Source organism: Scaptodrosophila lebanonensis, unplaced genomic scaffold, assembly GCF_003285725.1.
Source record: "Scaptodrosophila lebanonensis strain 11010-0011.00,11010-0021.00 unplaced genomic scaffold, SlebRS2 tig00000043-arrow-pilon, whole genome shotgun sequence".
In the NCBI taxonomy this organism is placed as follows: Eukaryota; Metazoa; Arthropoda; class Insecta; order Diptera; family Drosophilidae; genus Scaptodrosophila; species Scaptodrosophila lebanonensis.
Window position 1 is genome coordinate 12,851,846 of NW_022060545.1, and position 16,025 is coordinate 12,867,870.

Here is a 16,025-nt window from a genome sequence, read left to right on the forward strand (position 1 = left end):
TTTCTCAATTAATTTACATGATTCGATTAGATAGATAGTGAAAACAACACACCCACCCCTTCTCTTATTGTCTTTCTTGTTCATCTCCTTGGTTGCAAATTTGTTACGCCTAGTTGAATGTTCGGTGACGTCAGTGTCCAGCAATATTGGATTTTGTAAGTTTCGTTTAGTTTAGGAAATATGAAATTCAAAGCCGACAGCGACCGCACTATTTCCCCAACTACCAATGCCCACTTTTGCTCTCGCCTCTACAGCCGCTCGATGGCTCCGCATCTCACTTTCTTGGGCCTTTTCGGCAGTTCCACTTCAGCAGCTGCTCCATTGAAGCGCATAATTTGCGGAAATATGCAAATATGGTGGTCTGAGCATTGTTTCCTCGACGCCTGGGGCTCGGCTATAAAAGGCCCAGAAGTGTCACATTTCACGCTTAGTACAGCTAGGGAAGCGACGACCAGTGTGTGGCATTTGCAATTTACAGGATTAAATCGAAATGGATTTTATAATCGCACACATCGACTGATCGATCAATAAATCACATGCTTAGCCATGAAGAAGCGACAGCGACAGACGCAGCCACGCATAACCGGCAGCTTAACAACAACAAGAAAGATGACGACTTTTGCCACTTTGGGGCGCATTGCGTATTGCTTCCGTGTTACGTCAAATCCTCAGTCGCCGGCACGCGCCAACAGACGTCACGCGCCAAAAGATGCGGCACAAATTTCTGTGATTTCTTTGATGTCGTCGCCGTCGTCTTTGCGACTGTGGTTGCTGCTCTTCAGCATTGCTCTGCACTTAGTGGCAAGTGTCACAGCAGTTGGCTATTCCTATACACGGTTCGAGGGTCCGGTGGCGGGACCGGAGCATCAGGTGACCGTGCCACACGCTTTTGGTGGCGGCTCGCGCGTCGATTATGTGGGTAGGCCCGAATACAGCTTCGCCTATGGTGTTGAGGATGGTAAGACGCGCGTGCTGCAGAATCGAAAAGAGACGCGGAATGGGGACGAGGTGCGCGGCGTCTACAGGTAAGTTGCTTGTCAACACGTTAATTAATGACAGTAAACAAACATTAAATTACAAATCACGCAGCGTTGTCGATCCTGATGGCACCTTGCGTGTGGTCAAATACACGGCCGACGATGTGCATGGCTTTCAGGCCGAAGTGATTACCAATGGTGTGGCCACACTGCATGGACATGAGGGTGGGGAGGGAGCAGGCGGCGGTGGCGGTGGCGGCAGCGATATCGGCGCTGCTGGTGCGGTAGTTGAACACGAAGTCGAACATGACGAGGAAAATAAAGTGCAAGATTCGGCAAAGGGCAACTATAAAGTGCACGAGGACTATGATGAGGGCAAAAAGGACGAAGGCGAAGGGGCTGGTGATGGTGAAGAGGGAGAAGAAGGTGACGACGAAGAGGGCGATCATGCCGAATACGAGGGCAGCAGTGAGGAGGGCTACGAGGATGCAAACCCGCACAGTCAACAGCAAGAAACCAGCAGCGAAGAGGAATATTAGCCATAAGCGAGGTTTCTCTAACAAGTGGGGGACGAATTAGATGTATGATCACATTATATATAGTATACGGTTGTCGGAAATGTGAGTGCTGTTTGCGTGTTTATCTCTAATATAAGTCACGATCCACATCGACATAATATTGCACTGTTTACCAACGCTAATTGAAATGTCTTCTATTCGATCGCACACACACTCGTCCATTCTCCTCCCTCATGCCCACCATCATCATCATTCGTTGCATTTGTGGTCGCATTTCCATTTGCGTAACCCAAATCACTGGCTTGTCGTCGCTGAAGCGTGTGCGTTGGCCATTGCATTTGATCGAATTCAATCAAGCGCACCAGTTGGACGCCGATGTCGGCAGACGGAGGGAACGACAGGCATTCAACGTTTATGCGATGCCTCGAAAAGCATTTAGAAACTCTAATCATGATCATGATCATATTTTGTATTCATTTGTCAGTCTGCTGTTATTCATCTACATTTTCACATTTTATCGGCCACATCGTTGGTGACTGAAATGCTTCAGTTTATACTCGTATATATTTAAGATGAGATTCCACCTACCTATCATGATATCAGATGCCAATCGTTATTTCCCTGTAAATTATATGCATAAAATTCCAATAGATATAAACAAATACGTTCTTATATTTTCTTTAACTTCAAAATAATGCGAATAGAGTCTGATGGAATACTGACAAATGGGCTCATCCTGATCAAAAAACCGGCTCTATTTTAAGGGTTTAATATACCTACTTAGTCGTTATTGATGTAAAAGGTTTCCTGCAATTAAGAAAAGAAATACCTTAGTATTTACATTCCTCAACAACAGCAAGTGGCGAACGAACCCTAGTTTATTTGAATGAAAGTGTGTCTAGTTTACAAGTAAAGTTCACTGACTTGCATACCCTTTGTGGTCTCTCAATTCCGGTTCCCAAACGCCCTTTCAATACTCAGTGAGTTTCTGTGGTTGTGTGGTAAAAATTAAAATATTAACCATACGAATCATTAGGCCCTAGATAGGTTTAATTAGTTGTCGTTGGGTTAACAAAGCCATCTCTAGTACGAGCCAAGGTGTTATATATAGAGCTATTTTTGCTTGCATCATATCTAGGAATATATTCGTCAGAATGGAAATGCAATATATAAGTACTTCATATGCCCTACTTTTAGGTAGAAGAATTTTAGGAGAAATGATGATGAAAAAGCATATTTGCTTCTTGAAACGTAATAATAAGTCAGTTAGGCATAAACGTGGCTACTAACGGAGGTGTACGAGCTATGGGGAGTAACTAAAAGATAGAGAGGGGTACGTACACACACACACACACACATACAGAGACACACACACACGCACACACTCAATTTAGCTGCAAGTGTTTTGCGTGTGCGCTCCACTTTGACGGCACATTTCGTCATTGGCTTAGTTCATACGCGCAAATGCGCAAAATCGCATTAAAATGTGCGAAGATTGAAGCAAGAAAGGCTTTGGGACAGAAGCAGCAACAGAGCAGCTGAGAGATAAGGAGCGGAGGAGAGGAACGGGCTCGGGCCAATTGCAATCGAAAGTGGATCAGACGTCGTGCAGGTTTTGCAGGCACTTCTGCTGTTGTGGCTGCCTCAAGCGATGCGGTAATGATGCTGAAATGGCGCTTTGACCAACTGACCAACACACAGCGTGACCAAAAGCAGTTAGTAATATTACAACAATAACAGCAATAACAACAACAGTTGCCGCATGACAATTGAGTCTGCGACAAAATTGGGTTGGCAGCTTGGCATTTGGCGTGCTTAATTGACAACTAGCGGCCATTTGGACTTAGCTGGCCAGCAGCTGAATAGCATCGGCAGCGGCAGCGGCATCCCAAAGAGCTTTTGCAACGCCACAGCTACGAACGAAATGCGTGACATGCCACGTGAGATTTATGGCATAGAATCGAATGGACAATCGACGAGGACGTTGTCCAAAACTGGGCAGCGCGCACGTCAAGGGGACGTGCAAGAATCCCAGTGCGAGCTTAGCAAAATGTTTTAATTAGCCACACACAATAATTAGTAGCTGGCAGCTCTTAGTACTTATATGTGGGTGGAACAACAGTCTAATTAATCACATTTATGGGCGTTCCAAATTGACAAATGCGTGCTTTCTTTTAATACCAAATGTTATATTTATTTAACCCTAACCCTAGGTATAGAATGAAGACTGCGCCACTTAAAATGGCATTTATAAACAGTCTTCAAATATCATTATTTTCGCAAATAAAGCAAAATAAATAAATAAATAATATCATATTTACAGGCTTGCTCTTCGTTATGTAGTAGAATAAAACTAGACTAATGCAATCTGCTGAAAATTCAAAATAAAGCTGGTTCGTGAAAGCCTGCCTCTTGAATACTTGAAAACATTTAATTTTTTTTTTAATAAGTCTTTAATCGCAAAAAAAGTCGATTTGAGAAACATAAGTCTATAGTATAAGATATACTTAGTATATACTTAGTAGAGTTCGGAACTATTAATATTTAGTTAGCAAAGCAAATGCTGCCTAATCATAAATTAAATTCTACTTGTAGATTAGAATTTCTCGAAAGTTTTATTCCTGATGTTAACACTGATTGTGGATAAGTAGCATTTGAATGAAATAAAAATGTATTCGTAAATTATTTGAGAAGTTATAAGAATTTCTGTATCACATATTTATATAATAAATTGTCAAGCTTATTTGCCAAATATAATGATAGTCCACGATGGACAGTTTTAAATAAAATACTCTCGATTAGATATTTAAAATTCAAAAATATGAAATGTGTGTACAATTGAAATAATTTGCTATTTTTAAAAATTTATTTTCTTCTTTTACTTAACATTTGTTAAAAGTTTATCTATTTGGAAGTCCAACTACGCTGTGGTCTACACTCTGTTTGAAATTGAAGCCAACGCTGCGTATACTTGATAATCTGTGAAGCATACGCTCTAGTTACAAATCTAAAGTTACCTTTGGGAGGAAATGGGTTTCGTATGCAGCGGAAGTAGATGCGATGCGGCGTATATTTGCAAAAATATGGAACAGCTGCCGGAAATGGACGTTACGCATTCGTTGACCGACTGACTGACTCAAATTACTTGGCTTAGGGCATTGCGTTGTGGAGCCTTTCTAAATGCACCACACTCTCGGAGCTTTTGTTTCTTATCCGGCAATGTCTTATGTCAGCGGAGAACGATTGCCACATACCCATACCTACATAGTCGTATTATTCAAATCGATAGGGAATATGACGCGTATATAAATCATTGGAAACAAGCTATAAATGTCAAGTCATTAAAATCAATGGCTAAGCGACCCATTAAAAATTAGCTATAGTATATTCATAGATATATACATGTGCATGTCTCAAAACTATCACAATAACAATAACAGCAACACGCACTCAACATTTCAGCAATCATTGTCCAAATATTTGTGTTGTAGTTACGAGTAGATCAAGCATTTTGGTTGGCAATAAATCAAGATAAAAATTGCTGATCTAGTTATCGACATGCACTATATAGTACTTATGCTTCTACGTGTATGAATGCATATACTTGTACGCGTAGTATTTGAATGAATGGTTGTAATAAATTTTCAGACATTTCTTGATTGAGCAATTGAGCCAAGACATAAATTGCAATTCTATGTTCGATTGTTCGAAGGTTGTGCAGCGATGTGGCGCGGTGGTGGATTAAGAATCTGATGTTGAACATTGGACATTGATGCATGAGGCGGGTGCCTGGGCGCGACATGCGTGGACAGGTGCGTTGATATATACGAGAATATGAGTATGTACATACATACTTACTATATATACTTATAGTGTGTATGTATGTATGTGAAATGTGAGCAATTAACGCATTCGTTCACAATGTGCCGCAAGTCATGTCATCGATCATTTGAAGTGCTTCTAAAACTGTGCAACAAATTGCGCAATCGTGAAAATTGCTTGCGCTGGCCGGCCATTGTTGCTTTTTGCCGCTTGTGGGCAAACAACTGAGTGTTGTTGCTGTTGCTGTTGTTGTTGTTGTTGCATCGATCGTTCGATTTGGGGCTAACTAAGTAAGCGAGGCGCAAAAGCATGTTTCATTTCATTGTCCATCCCCGCTTACCTCCACGGCACACAAACACACAAAACACACAGACTAACTTCACTTGCTTGCCTGGTTGCCTGATCGTTAGTCGAGGTGCCTCTGACTCTGACTCTGCCTCGGTCTCTGTGTCTGTGTGTTTGTCGTTGACCAACTAACCAAGTAAACCTTAAGTCTTTGTCAAATGGCCAAAGTGCGATCGTGACGTGGCTAACTTGTTTGCTGTGCTTGGCGAGCTGTTGTTGCTGCTGTTGGAGCTGTTGTTTTGTCGCTTGCAAATGTTTGCAGTTTCTTATCGTCTTGCCACAATTGTTTCAAGCTCGTACTCGCCGTGTAAATGTGTCGCATTTAAAGTCATTTTTTTTATATAAGTCGATTACTGCGCCATAGCGGGCATTAGCAACGGGCTATTCCAAATGTTAATGGCCATCACACAATCATACAAGTGGCTTTCAGAGCTCAGCTGCCTATGCACAATGTTTTGGCAGCCAGTTTCTATTTCTTTTTTTTCCACCTTTTTCGTACAACAAGCTACGTTTTTTCCCATCATTTGCAAAGGCACATATGCCTTGTACATAGATGTGTATGTATTCGTATGTGAGGCCACTTGTGTGCTCTTTTGCCCACAAGATATTCTAATATTTTTCTGATATGTCATAGGAGAACATTTTGTTGTTTATCTTTTATTTTTGTTTGCTTTTGTCGCTATTGTTTATTTGCACACTTATGACACAACACGCTCAGCTCCAGTCATGTGTATATGGCTCTGAGTGTGGGCGGTGCATTTATTAAAAGTCTGCGTGTCAAAATTCTGCATTTGAACAACGAACGCCCCATGTTTGCCGGTTGGGGGAAAAAATAATAGTGTGGGCGTTAACTGCTTGGGTAAACGTAGTAGTTGACCAGCTGGCTGGTAACTAACGGCACTTTTAACGTATTTAAGATAAAAATTAAATTAATGCCACTTACCAATCATTTGAATATACACTTCAAAACAGTACACATGTGTGTGTTGCTGGAAAAATACAAAAATAAGATTTGTCGTTACTCATAAAGATTTATTACAGAAGCTCAGTGTTTGAGGCATTCCATTCACAATTCTACTTGTACATTGGTGATAAGCCATAATACTGCTTAAAAGCTGTCAAGACAAACAAAACAGAGCAAAACAGGCAGGAATAAATTCAAACAGGGACGGACAAAGGCAACCAAATGTAAATCAAAGGCAGATAAATGGAAACAAATTCGCAATTATTCAGAAATTGTTAAGCAAAGATAGGCATATACAAGTATATTCAAAAACGAAGGAGCAAACGAAGATATGGAAGAGCTAAGCAAAACAGATTAAGAAAAACAAAGAAATTAACAACAAAAAGTTGAGGAAGAATGCCAAGTTATTTAAAAGAAAGCAAAGATAAGATAAAACTGAAAAATAGCTGAAGGAAAAAATGTAACCAAAGACAGCAAAGAATAAAAAAGACAGATGAAACAAAAGTAATTAAAACCAAGAAGGAAACAATTTCAAACTCAGGTAGAATAAAACTAAAGCAAAATAGAGCAGAAGCAGATACACAAGACAAAATCAAAATAAAGATAGCCAAGGACGAAAACACAAATAAAGAAAAGAAAGAAAAAACGTCAGAGGAGGATAAGAAAAGCAGAGGATGACAGAACAATCAAAACAAAAACAATCAAAACTTATAAAAACAGAAAAAGGGGATGTAGATAAGAACAAAAAATGATGACAAAAAGATACAGATGAACGAATATAAACAAAGGCAGTAAAATGCCCGAAAAATATACGCAGTTATTCTAACATTTTAACTTCCAGTCAGTGATTCTTTACCTTTAATTTTTAATTATATTTTATCTTTTATTATTTAAGTATTTTAATTTTAATTTGTTTTCTTCTATCTTTTATTGCTATACTTTTTCATCTTCACTTCTTTTTTGATAGGTCTAATAACGTATCTGACTACTCTCTGCTGTGAATCCGTGCATAGCTGGCCGTTTGACAAATAAAATTCCCCCACCGTGTCGGATTCGTTATTAGATATTTTTGTCATTTTTATACGATTTTTTAATTTCTTTAGTTTTATTTAGTTTAAGTTGTTCTATTGTGTTGATTTTTTTTATGTACATCGACTGCATTGTTTGTCGATGGAAAATAAATAAATTTTTATTTTGAGCCAGCTTCCGACGCCGAAATTACAATGCGCCACAGCATTTTTGTTTGAGTAACAAGCGTGGCTTAATTTTTCGAAATGGAAAATTAAAGAAAAAAAATATTTGCCATAAAAATTCCTCAATAGTTCTCTGCATCAATTGTGCCCGCTGGGAGTGAAAACCAGAAAAGAAAAAAAAACTAAATCAGAGCCGAGAGCGAGAAAAAATGTCATGTAACAAATTGCGTGGCGCGCATACGCAAGTTGTTTGTTGTTGTTTGTGTTGTTAGTGTTGTTGCTCTACCTATGTAATTATAACGCCGCCACAGATATGGTAATAATATTTCTTGCCAGCTGTAGCAAAGTTAATACTGCCACGCGTTGTGCAACGTGTGGCAAGGCAGCGTGCCATGCCATGCTGGAAATTATCAAAAAGTTGCGGTAATTACCGCCGATCAAAACGCAGAAATCAATAAATAAAAAGCTTACTCGTACTGCACTCCAGCACTCTAGCCACGCCGCAAAGTGTCACTTTTGGTTACAGTTTCGGTTTCGCTGACGACGCCAGTGCCTGTCCTTTGCCATGCTAACCCATTTGACACACACACTCATACAGGCACAGAAAACTAAGTCACAGCACAAAGCAAAACTATTAAAGCTAAGCTAGCGCCGCCTTCTTAACTTTGGCCACAAAGCAAAAAAAAAATGAAAAAACTTTATTTGTTTCTTGGTTTGTTTATTTTTTGTCGGTCTGTTTGGGCTGCTGCCGCACCTAACGCTTAGCGCATGCGTGGTGCACTCTATAGGCGCGTGTGTGAGAGTGTATGTGAATATCTGGCATCTGTGGGAACCCCCTCCTCCCCTGCCACGCTTCTTGCCTTTGCTGCAGCAGCTGCAACTTGATCGGCCGCTTGACGTCGTCGTCGCTGCTGCAGCTTTGCAGCTTTGCAGTTGCAGTTGCAACTGCAGTCGCGTATATAAATACTTTTGGTCATCGTTGCAGACATCAGTTCAGTTTACGATTTCGTGCTATAAACGGTACACACAGCACTTCTCGATTTCAGGTGTTGCACAAAGTCCAGCGAGCCCAGAGAGAAGAAAAACCAAACAAATAACAACAAAATTAATAAACAAGTGTGTGTGTAACAGTTCTAAGCTCCTCAGCTTTGATTCGAACAGTCCATTGTAGTCCTTCCTTCTCGCAGTGTGCGTGTACGCGTGTGTGTTTGTGTGCTTTAACAAAATGAAGGTACGCCCCATTTTGTGATCTGAATCACTGATGATTGATTGAAATCGAAGCTAAACAAAGGACTCGCTAGCAAGTGCAGCCAAATGCCAAATGCCTCATTCTCTGTCTCTTTCCCCCCCACACAGTACTTTGTTGCCATTGTTCTGCTGTTTGCCGCTGCCCAAGCAGTGCCCATCGAACTGGGCCATTATCCTCTAGTGCATCATCAGCCTGTGCTAGCACATGCGGTGCATGCCGTGCACGCCGAGCCGGTGGCCTACCCCAAATACTCCTTCAACTATGGCATTAAGGATCCGCACACGGGTGATATTAAGTCGCAGGCTGAGGAGCGCGATGGCGATGTTGTGAAGGGTAAGTGCGAGCCAATCAAACTTTAGATAATATTTGTATATAAAAGACTTAGGTAACGAACTTTTTATCAAAAGACTTAGGCAACAAACCAACATTAGTTTGTCAAATACATTTTATTTCATGTGAATATTCGTGAAAATCAACCAATAGTCGTATTTCATTAAATATTTTTTATTACAAATCTCAAATAAAATTTAGTAATTTTTTTCATTACTTCTGATTTTTAATTCTCAAAATTATTGAGTGATACATTAATATACTCGAATTGATGATAAGATCTACTGCACAGTGAAGCCAAATAAAAATTAAAAAAGAAAACAAATATCGGTTTCATATCGGCGAAAGCCAGCAGATTTTAAAATTACAAGATCTTTTGACACATCATTTATGTCCATTTTGCAAATAGGATATAATTCAAGCTTCAGACTTTTGTATGCAAATGCTATTTGTTTAATCTGAAACCTTCATGCTTCTGTACGAATTAGTCTGCTGAAATATCAGCTGATATCAGTTTCTTCATCTCAAAACTAAACGACTTGATTTGTAATGACCAGTTGCCTTTATTTTCTATTTCCTCCAATATACTTCTAATAAAGATATGTAAGGATAAAATATAATATATTTAAACGCTGAGATCTCCCACACTTCACAGCTACCTTGAATAAGTAAGAAAAAACGTAATTTAAAGAAAATTTGTATCGAACATTTTCCTGGCAATAATCACATTTAAATGTGCTTCAAATTTGTTGTAATTTAAATATTCTAGTACTTTTTTCCGTCTTAATTACTTATTTATGATCACTGCGTCTCTTTTATTTTACTGTTAACTCCAGGACAATACTCGCTGGTCGAACCCGATGGCTCGGTACGCACCGTAGACTACACTGCCGATGATCACAACGGCTTCAATGCCGTCGTCCATAAGACAGCGCCCAAGATCATCGCACACGCACCGGTCGTGCACGCCCCCGTCCTGGCACACGCTCCTCTCCTGCATCATTACTAAGCAGGCCCCACAGTCATCAAAGGTGCTCTCAAAACAAACAAACAAACAAACAAACAAAAATACGTAGCAAGAACAGCAATCAAAACAGCAGCAGAAAAAGATCCAAAACAGAAAATCGCAACAAAAAAAAGGAATATATATGAAAAGAAATTCTTGTTAGTAAGTAAAAAGTAGGTAGCGTAGTAGTACAGGGCGCCTTAGGGTGCGCCACCGGCTGATCTGGCATGGCATGGACGAAAGTTAAAACGAAACGAAACGACATGGCATTGGAATGACCTGATGACGATGATGATGATGATGATGATAATAACGATGACGATGATAATGATAAGGATGATGATGATTGTGTTTGATATTAAGTGTACACTGAATAGCCGCAGCATTAGTTGAAACCACACAGCCCAGGCAAAAAATGACAGCGCACATAACGAATTGAGGTCGAACAGTTTTCCAATAAGTTTTTATGTATGTATAAAACAATGTATTTTTGTATATTTTATTTGTTTATCAACATTTCATGTTATGTACCTTAAAACGCAGCAAATTCTTCAATTTCAATTCTCCTCTAGAGTCCAATACTAAACTCTTCTTATACAACTAAAAGCGTACGAACTGCTAAATATTCGGAGTCACCTGACAATATGGGTTGCGCATGGGTCCTTTTTTAATCCTTCTCTCATTATCTACCAGCCCTCTACCTACTTAAATCTATCCAGAACTCCAGCTTTTTGATCTCTAACTCTCTACATATATTTTCATTCTTCAATGCTCAACTTTTGTAATATATTTATATGCGTAGACTGTATGCTATCCTTTGTTCTATATACTTTCGTAATATGCGCTATCCAATGGTTGCCAAACTGTGATAACTGCGCGTCCTACTCTCTAGGTGGTATCAGCACCTGTCTTGTTGTTTAATATTTAAGCAATGTGTGTTGTTTATAAGAGCGATGTGCCATTTTGGACGCACAGCATTTCTTTGTATCTACAGTTTGGATAACACTCGAGAATATGTTTGCAGTTCGTGCCAAAGCATCTAAAATTGTGATAAAACCAGCACCATCACAGCAAGAACAACAGAAAACCACATGGGCCGGTCATTGTGCATTAGTAGAGAGCAACCTGTTGAAAATTGTTCAACATTGCTTCTACATTCAGTCCCATAGCTCAACAATAGAAGCAACCAACAATCTTTCTTTCAGTTACGCTCAAACTCACCTCTCTCACTCAATTTCTCTCTCACTCTCTCACACTCTCACACGCTCTCTGTCGCTCACTTTCAACTCACTGACTCTCTATCTCACCACACTTACTCAGTCTGACACTTTTGTATCTAGTTTCATTTTTGCATTTAGTATTTTTCACAATTTTTGTGTATTGTATTTATAAACAAATATGCAACTTAATTATAGAAACAATCGAGTAAAGGAAAAACGAAAAAAAAAAATGTCGAAAAAAATATATAAACATATTAATGTTGTATTAACGTTTTCTCTGTGAAACACAAAGCGGCAGCAAAAACTCTCACATGTCTCTCACACGCTCAAAGTTCATTGAGTTTATTTTGTATATTGAACACACATTTTTATAAACATTCATTTATAATTAATGTGCAGGTCTTGTGCATAAAATTATGCACAATGGCATGCGACAACAAGAACAAACGAAATGCAGAAACGATTTTATGTAAATAAAAATAATAGAAAATACAAAAAAAAGTAATAAAAATCATATTGAAAAAAATAAACACTTCAAGATCTTTTACTTATGTATAATGAATGGGTAAAACTTTTTTTAAGGTTACTTATCGAAGGTCGCCTCATAAACAAAAACCAATTACTATAACCATCATAATTTTAGCGTCAAATCAATTTGACAATTGGTGTGAGAAAGAAGAAACAGCGAAATTACTTAGCATGCTGGCATCGTATTTCTAATTTGGTTCTAAATTGCCGGGAGCTTTTTAATTATGTGTTGGCCCGACAAATGGCGCATTCTCTTCAGTTCGTTTCTGTGAACGAAAGTGTGCGGAAGTTGCTGACAAGAAATACTTGTACATCAAAAATATTTGAGTGACGGAATTGACGCAAAATTTGTAATGATAGAAAATCAAAATTGAGAATGTCAGCATTGTGGAGAGCATTTTGGGTGCCTGTAAGTGACTGTTCAGACATAATCTAAGACCACAAGTTAAAGAATCATGAGACATTGTTACGTACAAATGGTACATTTTACAATTAAACATAAAAGAAGCAAGTGAAAAGTTGAAGCCACTTTGAAAGCATAATCAATTGATAAATTCAACATCCATATTGTCGATGAACACATTGTAGCTATTAAGCATATTGACTGTTTCAATTTACTCACAATCGATTCATCGTAAAAAAGACACTATTTAGCAAGTAATGATAAAATAAAAACTTACATAAAGGTGGCCGGAACTTGTGTACACGATTTGATTTCTAAGGCCTCCGACTTTTAATCTGAAAATATCAATCAAGAACTAATTTCAGTAATTGTTTCATAGCTTAATACTTTAATAAATAAATATGAACTAGTATATTTAAAACATGGCCAAATACTTGTATAAGAACTTGGAAGCAAACCTATGTTTGAAGTAGAGACGTGTTTCCATGCCTAACATTTTAGGTCACACCATATGACTCGACTCCGACACGAAATTAATGATTCCGCATGCCTTGAAAAATCGCAAACTCGGACCAATTTCCACTTGTGTTAATGAAAGACCACCACAAGCCTAATAGTCCGTTGATAAGATAAATTTTTACACGTGCATCCTAATTAAAACAATGATATACCTTCTATGATATCGTTTAAGCGAAGGCAAAACTATAATTTTGTAAAGCAGCATTTAATTTAAGGCTAACATCTAAGCGTAATTGTGATAATTATGGAACCTATATATCTAATCAGGTGGTCCATATAGTGGTTTCTTTTGGTGGTCAATATAGTGTTTTGTTTTTTAATGAAGAACAAAGATCAATTGCTTTCGGTATATTATTGGTTAATCGAAGAGCAAAAAACGACGAGTATGGTAAAGCTTAAATGGTTTTTAAAAACGTTTCTAGTAATGTAGTCTGTGAAATTATTTTAAAACTTTAGATGACATCTTAGGGTAGGGTATTGCGTTTTACATTTAAACATTAAACTATATAGCTTATATTGAGTTGCAATATAATGAACTAATTAAACTAATTATATTAACAGAAACTACTACTAATACCATATATTTGACTTGCAATAAACACTGAAACGCTTAAAGGTATGCTTTACAAATTTCAGTTTCTGCTGATCAGCACAAAAGTATACGCCACGTTGTCCGCCCCATTAGCAACAAAAAGTGCAGTATATGCGCCAACTGGAAGTGAAAATATCCGGGAAAGAAGCAAAGTTAACAATTATTTTTTGCATGATCCATATGGTATGCTAAAGAATTGAAGCTTGTAAGCACTTTACTTAACATTTTTGCCACTTCACAGGCCCCGACACCTATGCCTTTGGCTATGAAGTCGTAGACCCAGACACGGACAACGTCCAATTTCGTGATGAACGTCGTTATGTGAACGGCAGCGTAGAGGGAAGTTATGGCTATGTGCGACCCGATGGTCTCATTGAGGTCACGCGCTACAGAGCAGACGATGTTATGGGTTATTTAAGTCAAACCCAGACCTATTCTCCAGGCGATAAACGTGCTGAGGCCATTTGGCCTACACGTCGTCCGGACATTATTGCGAAGCGTCCCGACGGCTTGGGAATAAAGCCCAATAATGTGACATGGGATGCCAAAAGTCATTTGAATGTCAGTGTGAGTGATGTAGCAGATGACGTCGCTGATAAATTAAAGCAAGAGCACGGCTTGGACTTGAATCATATTGATGTGGAGCAGGGTGTGCTAGAGCCAGACGTGCTAAACATCATCAATGGCAAAACACCATTAAAAAATGATCCAAATGGAGACTTGGCGTTTCAAACTGTGCATGATTTTATACCTCCAGATTTTCCGATAGTGCCATTCGAGCTACCGCAAGCAGAGACGTCACAGCGAATACCAACTGAGGAACACAAAGAAAAGGAGCAAAAGGCAAAAGAAGAAAATGAGAATGGCCAGAGAGAAAGCACATATGACAAAGCCAAGACAAACAATGCTGAAAAAGCGCCACAACTGCCCCGAACCACAGCACCACCTCAAGCCACAAACCCCACACTGCTGCCTCCAAAACCATTAATCAGCAGCAGTAGCGCCAACAGTTTAGATGCTGACCAGCCCGAGCCCAATTGGTACGAGCGAATCATTCAAGCAAATCGTCGTGAATTCCTCGAACATTTGCCCAACCTAAGCTAAACTATGGCTATGACTGCGGTCAAGTAAATGTTTGGCAGAAAATGAATAGTAAGCAGCAATGTTTCCTAACTAGCAATTCAGTTTATAGTAGGCTGTAGTCTGAATGCTATGGAAAGGTGTATGCACGAGTATAGTGTGTATGAAGCACTCAAATTAGTCAGGCCGCAAACACGCCCCATTTTCTGTGTAAGCAGCATTATTAGGTAAGCACTTCTTTCACTTTTTATTAGACACCTCCGATATAGACATAATCGTAAGAAACGTAAGCGAAAACAATGCCAGCACACAGACACACACACACACACACGCACGTACTATATATTGTGGCCAGCATAGTTACAGAGATGCAGAAAAAATAAAAACAATATCTGAGGTATAAAACTGTAGCGTGCTGGCTGGTGCGCTTTCATGTTGTCGACATTTGCATAATTTTCAAATAATAAAAAAGCACACAATTTTACACTCACACACAGAATTGATGCAATGGGAGTCAGACAAGGAATGGCAGTGCAATAAAATAGAAGCAATAAAAAGCAAAGCCAAACAATTCCATCGATGCATTTGAAGCTCAACGCTGTGGCATGCAACTTGAGGCATAATTCTGCGAAACAGCTGCGAAACACATACGAGTACACAATGCACTGCATATTTGGAATATCTTCCGGGTGCAGCTTCAAATTGGAACAAGTTGTACTAAATTGGGCTTAAGCGCTGTCAGCCCAATCGTTTAAGATATAGTCGGCTAGATATTTTTTTACACTGCTATCGGCAGGCATGTCCTATTTATCTGCACTTTGAAGTCAGCGCCCCAATTAAATGAACCCGTTTGTGGGCTAAAGCATGCCATTAGCCAGTTGGCTACTAAAGAATGCCTCAATAACTGGCATTTGCATCTGCTGCCACATCATGTATGCGCGGAGTTTTTTTTCAGGAAACCATCGAGTGTCTATGCGATATTGCTCTAAATTCCCAAATGCGTTTCTTAAACTGCAAACGCATTTGCGAAATGGAAACGGAAGGAAATGCATTGCAGTTTGGATTTGCACATTTTGTTTTCTCTCTTGCATATTTATGCTGATTTATTATTCCATTATTGTTGCGGCTTTAATTTGTAGCACGCATCGTCCGTTGATTTTGTAATTGCCAACGAACACTTTCAGGCCTGGCCAGAGCCAGAGTCAGAGCCACGCCAACAAACCAAGAAATTTTAATGCTGTGCAGTTGTGTCTTGGGTTTTTTACACATTTTTTTATAT

The 16,025-nt window shown here is 39.1% G+C and overlaps 3 protein-coding genes across 3 annotated transcripts; all 3 read left to right on the top strand.

The window, feature by feature from the left end:
- The first annotated feature begins 546 nt into the window (after nt 1–546).
- On the top strand, nt 547–1,516 carry LOC115622514. Its single transcript, XM_030516468.1, has 2 exons — nt 547–1,025; nt 1,090–1,516. Exons 1-2 carry the CDS (start codon nt 547–549, stop codon nt 1,514–1,516), a joined length of 906 nt encoding a protein of 301 aa, XP_030372328.1.
- Nucleotides 1,517–9,044: 7,528 nt separating this feature from the next.
- LOC115622515 (cuticle protein 8) lies at nt 9,045–10,407 on the top strand. The gene is made up of 3 exons (XM_030516469.1): nt 9,045–9,050; nt 9,176–9,401; nt 10,235–10,407. Exons 1-3 carry the CDS (start codon nt 9,045–9,047, stop codon nt 10,405–10,407), a joined length of 405 nt encoding a protein of 134 aa, XP_030372329.1.
- A 2,017-nt stretch (nt 10,408–12,424) lies between these two features.
- Nucleotides 12,425–15,236, top strand: LOC115622776. The gene is made up of 3 exons (XM_030516834.1): nt 12,425–12,561; nt 13,711–13,849; nt 13,908–15,236. Exons 1-3 carry the CDS (start codon nt 12,529–12,531, stop codon nt 14,768–14,770), a joined length of 1,035 nt encoding a protein of 344 aa, XP_030372694.1. The 5' UTR covers nt 12,425–12,528; the 3' UTR covers nt 14,771–15,236.
- Nucleotides 15,237–16,025: the final 789 nt, after the last annotated feature.